The 10,961-nt window shown below is 42.5% G+C and overlaps 2 protein-coding genes and 1 non-coding gene across 3 annotated transcripts in view; 2 read left to right on the top strand and 1 right to left on the bottom strand.

The window, feature by feature from the left end:
* Positions 1-459, bottom strand: part of si:dkey-183j2.10 (probable glutamate receptor) — a 7,292-nt gene extending 6,833 nt beyond the window's left edge. The window contains exons 1-2 of the mRNA XM_005927398.2: positions 338-459; positions 127-216 (exon numbers count right to left, since the gene is read on the bottom strand). Coding sequence (XP_005927460.1) covers positions 127-193 — 67 coding nt within the window. The 5' untranslated portion in view covers positions 194-216; positions 338-459. The remainder of the gene's footprint in view (positions 1-126; positions 217-337) is intronic.
* A 3,395-nt stretch (positions 460-3,854) lies between these two features.
* Positions 3,855-3,926, top strand: trnae-uuc. Its single transcript has one exon. It is a non-coding gene; the product is annotated as a tRNA-Glu (tRNA).
* A 962-nt stretch (positions 3,927-4,888) lies between these two features.
* Positions 4,889-10,961, top strand: part of brpf3a (bromodomain and PHD finger containing, 3a) — an 11,910-nt gene continuing 5,837 nt past the window's right edge. Inside the window, 4 exon segments of the mRNA XM_042223023.1 lie at positions 4,889-5,244; positions 7,304-8,827; positions 9,000-9,156; positions 10,771-10,947. Of these exon segments, the coding sequence (XP_042078957.1) occupies positions 7,323-8,827; positions 9,000-9,156; positions 10,771-10,947 (1,839 nt within the window). The 5' untranslated portion in view covers positions 4,889-5,244; positions 7,304-7,322.

Raw genomic sequence — 10,961 nt, 5'->3', positions numbered from 1 at the left:
TCCATCCATCCATCCATCCATCCATCCATCAACAACATTGTTGGATAGATGGATTGATGTCCATCCATCCATCCATCCTTATCTTTTATGCATAGATGTGATCTAAATAAATAAACAGTCTCTTACTTGCAGTACATGTGCCCCTGTCCAGGAGAAATCCAAAGGACAGCAAAAACAATCCAAGCAGCATCATCTCTCTTAATCTAGACTTGCAACCTACAAATTATTAGGAGAGTAGTAGTAGTTTAAGGAGCATGCATAGAAGAGATGCATCAACTTTATAACACAAAAGCAAAAAACAAAGCAATCAAAGCAATAAAAAAGCTTAAAAACTAACCTGAAAAGAGTCCAGGATTTGACAGCACGTCAGCTTCGAACTGACCCTGACAGTAGCCAGCGCTCGACTGTGATTCACTGTGAACTGGCGTTTTTCAGATTGCAGTGAAACAAGAGATAGCCAACCAAGACTTTGTGGGTGGAGAATGTGGAGTAATTATTTTAAGGGGGTGGAGACAAGCAGCATAATGTTCAAACATATAGCTTCCAGTATGAATTAAAATGTGATTCATTCTAATGATGACTAAACAGATTATGCAAATAAACATAATCTGATTCACAGGAGGTTGCATTATAGTTAAGCTCAGCCCCCATAAGTTGCATGATACTTAAATTGCATGCTGGGCATTTGAAGCAAGATTTCTCTCATCGTAAAAGTAATTGTAGTAAGAACGAAAGCTAGGGCACATTTGACTGGTTATTGGAGATGCTGATGTTACATATGCACAAAACACAAAATGCTCAGTGGGGAAAGAGTCAAAATATGACTTTTTGCAGTGTTACACTCTCTGGTGAAATGAGACCATGTCGATCAAAGGGTTGCAGTACACAGAAAGAAGATAAAATAACGTTCTCTCTCAGAGAACATAAACAAGGCTTTATTGGACAGTGTTCACTGCCCTTGGAGAGACATCTGAAGCTATGTGAAGTGTCAAATTGCTAAGAAAGCCTTTGAAATAGTGCAAATGAAACAGCGCTAAAGGTAATATGGAGTGAGAGACTGTTTTTTCCTTGCAGCTCTAAAACCAGTGTTTGACCTGTTCCCCCTCTTCAGGTGTGTATTTCTGATTGACTGCATGTTTCTTACAGTATGGTTTAATTATTAATGGAAAACCAAGAAGTTAAAGTTTTATTTACACCCAAATGAATCTGAATTCTGAAAATGTACACAGTCTTAAAACATTTATTCAAATATGAACTAAGAGGCTTCCTAGCAGCCGAACTGCAATTATTTTTTTCAGTTTTGCAGTAAGAACTGGTTACTTAATAAATACACATGATGTTAAAAATAAATAAATAAATAAATAAATAAAGGAATGATGCTAAACTGTCTATATGAATGTGTTCTTCTATTGAATCAGTATGTATGTGTGTTTTCAGTGGGTGTCTTGTAGCTTCAAAATGTAGAACAGACCTAAAGAAGTGAGTAAGCAAGTGATTATATAATCAATCTATCTCATCTTTCATCTCATGCAGAAAGAGTAATAAATTAAAGTAATAAAGTAAATAAATCATTGCTGATTTAAGCAGGACTGAAATATGATTGAACTACCTTTTCCTAAAAACCTGTCCCACTAAACCATCTACAGGTCACTCTTCTGTTGCAGGGCTAATGTTGTAACATTGTAGAATGTGGCACAGTGGAATCATTATGAGGATCTTCTGCCAGCTATTGGCTTAGGACTATTCTTCTTCTTTTGCATGTTTTTATTTATTTATTTGATGTGTGGACTTTAGCCACATCCACGTGGGAGGTTCCCCTCTTGTCTAGCTGCCAGCTATTTGAAGTTGAATACTGTTAGCGTGGGTTTGGAGCCCTTTTCGATGAGGACAGAAATGGGGAAACTCTGGTGTGGAGAGGCAGGAAACAAAGGTGCTGGAGATCACATGAGGAGCTGGTTGAATTAGTTGTATGGGAAAAAGCACACCTTTAATGCAAATGGTTTTACCCTGGACTGGCCGGTTCTTTTTTAGTGGAAGGAAGATCCATTTTTAAGGGAATATGTGGAGTTTTTAAGAAAAAACTGGACTGGGAACTGATGCTAGCAACTTATGTATTATGAGAGTCAAAGGAGGAAAAGCCTACTGCACAATTAGTAGGTGACCAACCTGATGGAAGCACTAAGACCAAGAGATTGAAAGTGGCATTCCCAGGACTTGATGTAGAAACTCACTCCCACCAACACAAAGCTTTTTTAAGTGGAAGGTGCGTGGAAACTATTTTAGGAAGCTACAAAATCAACATATGATTGACTGCTTATTTCGTTGAGTTACCATCTTTTCCTGTCTATGACCAAGCTGAAAACTCAGACCATGTTCTTAGGCCATGGACTGTGGACCGGAATTGCACTCCCAGTGCAGTAGTCTGCTATGAAAAGAAAAAAATGTATTGCTTATTTCCTGTGAGTGTGGTGGTTTTCTCCAGAGTGCTATTGGGATTTGTTTCCTTCTTATACCGAGACAACTTTTCCCCATTTTACATAGACTAATACATAGACAACTATTCAAGCCTACAGTCTGATAAGAATCACCAATAAAACTAGCCCGATGCATGCTTTTAAGTTGTGGGAGGAAGCCAAAGTACATGGGAAAGAAAAAAACCCCAATCAGACACACTGAAAACATACAAGCTGCTTAGACTGGATTCAAATCCAGGACCAGAAGATCAAAATTTTAGCTGTAATCATGCTTATAGAATTGGGTTTTGTCCACTCAGCTGATGGCAGCATCAATAATTTGTATGAATAAAATCAAATGTGGCATCAGAAGGAGGATGTAAGGTCAGAAAGTTTAGGGAAAGTGCCCAATCTAAGAGTGGGGTGTGAGGATTTGATGTTTAAGGGTATTTACTGAAATGAATAAAAAGGGCTAGCTGCGGGATGCTGGTAGTGAAGAGGTCCAACAAAGTAAACCAACCAAAAATTGAGATGGCATGAGGAACACCAGCAAAGAAAATGAGCAATTGGTAAAAACTGGGAAACCGATTGGGGGCACACAAAGAATTAAGAAGATGATGGCAGGGGAAACTGATGAGGATGGCAAAAAAGATCAAAAACAAAGACAGGAAGCAAATGAAGAAAAAAAAACTCACTATAGCAACTGTGATAACCAACAGAAAACAGGAAGTGGCTATAACACAAGCACACAAATGCGCTTTAAAGGCTTTATGTTCCCCCGGAGGACACACCCATGCATACTTGATCAAGTCTCCTCTGTCCTTTCAACATGACCTTCTAGGTCAGGTCAGGTCAGAGTAGACCAGGAGGTACACATTAGAGAAATGAAAGAAGCCCATAGAGACATGCAGAAAGGGTCAGTGGGAAATAAAATGTAAAAATAAAATAAAAATAACCCATGCAAGAGGCTTTGTGTTTTCTTTCGTGCGGATATGGTCTTGAAACTACACATGTGACAAACACAAATCTATTCAGAGCTGCCAAACGTCAGTCTACATCTGCAGTGGGTGGAGCTCGCTCGGTTGTCATGAAGACGGTCCGTTGGGTTGCCGTTGTGTGCACAAAAAGTATCGGCGTGGCTTTAAATTAATTTAATGAAATTTCCTTCATTTAGCCAGTGATGGAGTAGTATTATTGTTATTTTTTTTATTTCCCAAAGAAAGTCGGAATTTTAAATTCACAGCAGCAAGAGAATCGCTCCAAACGGGTCTAAAAGAAGCAGTAACAGCTGCCAGTGACTGTCAACAAATCCACTACACCCACTGCGAAGGACTGTGGAGAAGTTTCCTCATTATTTAACCTTTTTTTTTCATCCGCACACATCTCTGACGTGAACGTAAGTCCCATATGGTCTAGCGGTTAGGATTCCTGGTTTTCACCCAGGCGGCCCGGGTTCGACTCCCGGTATGGGAACTCCTTTTCACAGTGTTCATGCTCACGCGGTTAAAAGATCTCTACCAATGAGAAAGGCGATGGAAAAAGTTTCTCCTCGTAAACACTAAGTGTGTTGTGTTTTCTGCTCCTTTCTGTTATTATAGAATATAATGTTGAGGCATTTTCCTGCTGTTGTTGCTGGATGTTGGAGTTTTTGGCATACTGTTGTTGGACCCCACTTTACCTACACAAGTGCTTTAATTCAATACTTAATTCCAATTCCATAGAGGTGATTCTGTTCATCTGGATATCCTTACATGGATGACTGAGCGTGCCTCAAGCCAAGTCTTCATGACATAGATTCAACAAGGTCCTGTAAACGTTCCTCAAAAGGTTTGGTCCAGATTGACATGACAACAGCAGAAGTTATCATTTCAGTATGGTTGCCAGCTGTACCGCCACGATGTGACTCTCCCATCACTTCCACCTCATCCTCCTAAAGGTGCTCTGTTGGCTCGAGGCTTGGTGACTGTGGGGGTGATTGGAGTTTGGCGAACTCATTGTCATGTTTAAGAAATCAGTAAGCAACAATATTCAGGTAGCCTTAGGCATTTAAAGGAAGAAAGCACTGTTGTGCACACAAACAAGCATAAACACCCATACCGTCAGGATAAAAGAGTAATCACAAATGAAAATAATAAATAGATAGGTAACAGTCCTGATGGTAGCAGCAATGTGTTTTCTTCACTGATCGTTTCTGCTACGAGCTCCACAAACTAACCCGCATGTTCCCCTTTGAAAATGTGGTGAAACGGGTACTGCGCTGGTCTGGAGGAGATGGGAGACAAGGCCAGAAGGCGCGCAATAAATTTCCGGTTGTTTTCCTCACCGCTTCTTTCGATGATGAGCTCTAGAACGAGTCCGATGACTCCGCTTTAGCCCATCGACCAATCAGAAGTCGGTGCGCGTTGAATGCGAGGTGCAGAGGCGCCCTGTGATTGGCTGAGGTGGGTTTTTTCTAAAGGGGCGTATTTTTCAAGCCATCTTGACTGAATATTTAGCCTCATCCAAGGTACATTAATTTGATATCTTCAGGATTTCGGTGTCCCTAGTTTGATGACCACTATCGTTTGAAAGGTTAAAACCACACCAATGAAACCGGGTCGAGTTTGTGTGTTTAAGCGCAGTCACGGCGGAGAACGGGAGTGCTGAAGATGACGCTGTCGCTCCTGAAATTACCGGCTAGCTAAGCTAACGGCTAGCATGTCTGCCTTGATTGTAGTCTGTCAGTAGCTGACATTTAGCTTGGTGCAGTTTTTCTGTCGGGCACTCGCACTGCAGAGGACGACTGAACAAGGTAAACAACTCTGGTGTGTTTTTTAAAGGGCACTTTCAGGACTGATAGGAAAATCAGCCTTTCTGTCACACGGCATCCGTGTGTCCTGTCCGACCGAGAAACGTTATCACATCGGCAAAGAGACGGTCTTTTTTTTTTTTTTTTTGCAGGGGTCTGGACTACAAAGCAATACCCGAAAACGTTGCACGTTTGCACTCTCGTGATCTAAAGCATACATGCAATGTAATATGCATTCGGACTCGGTGCATACAGTGCACCTGCTCTCTGGCTGCTGTTTGCATGTATAATTGGGCTGCTAATCAACTTGCAATACAGTCGTTGTCTCTGCTGTTGTGCGCCTAAAATGGCTGACAGATGTTAGATACTCGGGTTGGTATTTAGCGCGCTTCAACCTAACTAGGCACAGCAACAAGGGGGTAGAAAAAAAACATGGTGCTAGCGTTTTATTGGTGGGCGAGACTTGTGCTCGCGTTACAGACTCCCCTTTTGACCAATGGTGAGAGAGGCGAGATGCAAGCAGTGCAAGTTACTGTAGTTGTGTTTGTGCAACATGAGTGCTTACTGTGTTATTACAGAGCACAGCACCCGAGCTGACCCCCTTTTACCCTGTAATTATTTACACAGGAATAAAAAAAGAAAACACCAATAAACAGAATAAAGCAAGCTTTTAGGGCAGAATTAATTAAAAAAAAACACGTTAATGGATACATAAAACCTATATATTCTCATTATGTCTTTATAACGTGTTTTAGGGGCTTTATTTTTCTTACTCTGGAAATGTGGTGATAAAAAATATATGTAATGTGTGAATGCTGGGTGTGACATAAACAAAACCACATTAAGAGCCACAGGCATACAAAAACTACTTTACCTGGCAGAGCAGATTATTGAGTGTTGCTTTATATTGGTCGGTAAATTTTGCAAATTATTCCCGAATATCGGAAAAGTGCAATAATAATGAAAATAATAGAAAAATAAATGGGCCCCTGTCAAATTGGATTCATTGTTAGTGCACAATTGGTACAGTGCAACATTAAGTCAAATCACTTTACTGCCATTTGAACCATATACAGGTAATGCTGTACATAAATTGGTGCACCATAAATTACCTTCCACATGACCAAAATTGCAGCCAAAAATTATATGTAACATTTTGCTTGTCTTGTAGAAATAAAATTAAACAGACAGTTTTAATGTGAAATGCTTTCATTGTTAATCCAAACAACGTGATCCCAGTGACTAAATAAGACAGAGATAGAGCATTAAAAGAATATGTATTTTGGGTAGGGGGCTTTTTAGTCTTTATTTGGTAGGATAGTAGAAAGAAGACAACAAAAACTGAACCCAGGCCTCCACATTAGCCATATGCCAAAGGGGACGCCTGCTTAACCCAGTGAGCTTAATCAGGACCAAAGATGATTTGAAATCTGTAATGGCAGAAGTGGCAGTCAACCAGTTGTTTTATTGTCTGACGCACATGCACAACTGAGGTTCATGATAGTTTCAGCTGTATCGCAGCAGGCGTTTCTACTTGCTTTTTGTACAATCTACTGTACAATATAAAGCGCCTTGAGGTGACTGTTGTTGTGATATATAAATAAAATTGAATTGAATTGAATTGAATTTTGCAGCAAAGCATTCGGATCGTGTCTGCACTCTGGATGAATCCTTAAGGGAAGCTGTGTTGTTTTGAATTTTTGAAAATGTGTAGTAGAAAAAATGGCCAGACTGTGAATTGTATGCATGCAGGTCTAATGCCCCTTAGTTATTTTGCCTTGTTAGGGTATCAAAATAGCTGCCTAAATGAGTTACCAAGGTGGCTACTGAGTGGCGAAAGTTGCTTGTAGAAGAAATTTGGTGATATGTTGTTTTTTGTTTTCACTAATCTTAATATAGGCACTCTGTTTTTCTCCCCTAAGCTTTTATATCTTCAATGCTCTCCAATGTGAATATACAGCAGCTACAGTAAATCTTTGCATATAATTTCACAAAGTACCAAATAGTGTTGACGCTGCAATTTCAATCGTTGCATTAAACATTTTTCTTCTCTATTTCTAAGGGCGCTAGTGCAAAGTCCCATGCAGAAGACGAGGAGGTGGGAATGCGAGGCAGTTGTTAGCAGACTCAGCATGGGTAGGGGTCGAGGCAGAGGGAGAGGAAGGGGCAGGGGTACATCTGGCCAGTTGCGGCCCCCCTCCCCTTACAGACTGCAGCTCTCTCCATCCAGGGAGACTTTGACATACGCTCAGGCTCAGAAAATAGTGGAAGTGGACCTAGATGGAAGACTCCATCGGATTAACATCACAGATCCTCTGCCAGTTATCACAGAGGACGAGATGATGGCCCAGGACATTGCAGAGTGCAACAGTAACAAGGAGAACAGTGAGCAGACACAGAGTAAAACCAGGACGTGGAGGAAACCCGCAAACGGCAAAAACAGGAGGAGTGGTAAAAACACATCAAACCAGAACCAGCGCTCCAGCTCTAATCAGCACACAGGATCAGCTTTTTCCTTCCAGCAGCCGGCCCTCCAAACACCTCTGCCTGAGCCGACCTTCCGCGTGCTGAGTTCGGTTTCCCCCACAGAGGCACCTCCTCTCCCGGCAGCCTACTATCGTTACATAGAAAAATCTGGGGAGGAGCAGGACAGCGTGGCAGAGTATGACATGGACGAGGAGGACCTCGCCTGGCTGGAGATGGTGAACCAGAAGAGGGTGTCCGATGGCCATGCATCCGTATCTCCGGACACTTTTGAGCTGCTCATCGACCGCCTGGAGAGGGAGTCCATCTTGGAGTCCCGCAGCCAGGCTCTGTCCCAGAATGCTGTCGACGAGGATGCATTCTGCTGCGTCTGCTTGGATGACGAATGTCTGAACAGTAACGTCATCCTGTTCTGTGACATCTGTAACCTGGCCGTCCACCAGGAGTGTTACGGTGTGCCCTACGTCCCCGAGGGCCAGTGGCTGTGCCGCTGCTGCCTACAGTCCCCCTCCCGCCCTGTAGACTGTGTTCTCTGTCCCAACCGAGGAGGTGCCTTCAAACAGACAAGTGATGGGCGTTGGGCCCATGTTGTCTGTGCCATATGGATCCCAGAAGTTTGCTTTGCCAACACGGTGTTCCTTGAGCCCGTGGAGGGGGTCAGTAACATCCCTCCCGCTCGTTGGAAGCTCACCTGCTACCTGTGTAAGCAGAAAGGCAGAGGAGCCTCCATTCAGTGCCACAAAGCCAACTGTTACAGGGCTTTTCACGTCACCTGCGCCCAGAAGGCTGGCTTGTTCATGAAGATAGACCCAGTCCGGGAGACAGGTGTTAACGGCACCACCTTCTCCGTGAAGAAGACCGCTTTCTGTGAGCATCACTCTCCTGTTGGGTCTCGGCGAGACGGGTCTGGAGATGAGTCGGTGGAAGGGAGGCTCGTGGGGGGCAGGGGTAATCGGGGTCAGCGGTCTTATACTCAGAGTCCCCCCTCATCACCAAACAAGAAAGCTACCAAAGGACAAAAGAAGAAGAATTCAAAAGGGTCTGGTGGGTCACGTCGCTCCAATATTCCTGTGCTGCTGGTGCCTCAGATCCCGTCGCACAGGTGTGTCATTTGCATACTGTACAAATTTCCATAGTTTACCATTTGCTGTCTGATTTTAATCTATGTCACTGAGAGATTTTTACAGATAGCCTTATCATAATGTCACTATCCAGTGGTTATAATGTTAATACTAGTATTTTAATCTATAAACTCTCACGTTGTGTCTCAACAGGCTGAACAAGATCTGCACAGGAGCTGAAGTCCAGAGAAAGAACCAGTTCATGCAGCGGCTTCATAACTACTGGTTGCTGAAACGACAGTCGCGAAATGGGATGCCTTTAATACGGCGGCTTCATTCCCACCTACAGGCCCACAGGACTGCAGAGCAGGTGAGGAGAGACGTCATCAAATGTACCTATAACACAACAGTGACTGTTCAGTAATAACTGCACTGCAGTGGTGTGTAAATGACTGAGCACAAATGAAAATAAACAGTCTACATTTTTAGCATTCACACATGTGACTGCAAACGCAGCACCTGTGGTTTTGCCATCGCTGACCCATGTGACTGTAGTCAGATCTCTCACTTCTGTAAAGCTGGTGTCTGTACTGATAGCAGCAGAAACAATATGAATGCAGCTGAGTGTTCAAATTATATAAATGACAAAATAAAATGAAATATTTCTATTCTGCTGTCAGTGGAGGATGTAACTGGTGTCTGAGGCCTTCAGAGAGTCTGTTCAGATCAGAATCAGCCAAGTCACGGGAATAAAATCACTTCACACCTTATTCTCCGTCCTCACACACTGAAATCCAACATAAGCCCAGACATCACACTTTGCAGTGGCTGATTTTGAATATGGCAAGCTTCCACAAAATCCTTCACAGTTCTGCTGCTGCTGCTGGGCAATGTGTCGAGATGGCCTGTAAAATGTTGTGAAAATGTGTCGTTAGTTATTATCAGAGATGGCAAAGATGTCCTACGCAATACACAGCTGATAAGAGATGTGTTCACAGTTGCTAAGTTGGTAAATATACTTTATTTCAACTCACGTTCTTTTGGTTTCTTTTAAACTTTTATAACAACTTTGGATGTGCAGCTTGTGTAGATCCTAGGGCTGCACAATTAATCGTTAGAAAATCGCGATCTCGATTCATACTTATTGCGATCTCATTTCCAAATGACAACGATTTTAAAAAAAAAGAAAAAAGACAACGACGATTGTACCGCATTTTGATCCGGGACGTAATCTGCATGAAAACAAGCGCTCACTCTTCCTGCTCAACAAATGACAAGGGCGGAGCCTTATACCACGTGATACAGAAGCTGTGCCGTGTGATGCTAAAATTAGCAGGGAAAAAACAACGGAGAGCACGTCAGGGATGACGAGAAAGTGACAGGAGAAAATCCGTCCCGGTCAACCACCCAAACATCAATAACGGGAACCTTATACAGCGCTTCCCTATACCCGTCGAACTCCCGCAGGCACAAAGAAATTACGGAGGCTATCACTTATCACCTGACCAAAGATATGGCTCCCATCAACACTGTGCAAAACGAGGGATTTAGGAAAATGATCAACACCCTAGACAAACGCTACACAGTGCCGTCCCGCAACTATTTTTCTATTGTTGCACTACCTGCTCTATACACGCAGTGTCGAGCAACGGTGGAGACGGAATTTCAAGCAGTACAACATTTTGCGGCAACAACAAAACGTGAGACATTTGTTGTTTTTATGTTTATTTATTGTTTTTATGTTCAGTCTCAACTGTTACGAAGTTGATGTGCAGTTAATAAGTGCAATAAATATTTATACTGGAAAAGAAAATCGTGAGAGAATCGTGATCTCAATTCTAAGCCAAAAAATCGTGATTCTCATTTTATGCAAAATCGTGCAGCCCTAGTAGATCCCCAAAACTTGATGCTGTTCATCTGGAAAAAGAACTAAAGAAGGCAAAAAGAATAATTATGTTTTTTAAAGCTTTTCCATCATTTTCAGAGGGAGCCTGATGAAAAGCTGAGTGCCGCGCGAGAGGTATGCTACTAGTTGAGGCAAGACCTGGAAAGAGCGAGACTTTTGGTGGAGCTCATCCGCAAGAGGGAGCGGCTAAAGAGGAAACAGGTGTGTTTAAAAGGAAGTCTGGGACAAGTTTATGGACCAAACATTGAATGTTTTCATTTAAGGAAGAT

Source organism: Haplochromis burtoni, unplaced genomic scaffold, assembly GCF_018398535.1.
Source record: "Haplochromis burtoni strain Fernald_Lab_line unplaced genomic scaffold, NCSU_Asbu1 Contig_100, whole genome shotgun sequence".
Taxonomy (NCBI): Eukaryota; Metazoa; Chordata; class Actinopteri; order Cichliformes; family Cichlidae; genus Haplochromis; species Haplochromis burtoni.
This window is presented reverse-complemented; position numbering and strand designations above follow the sequence as displayed.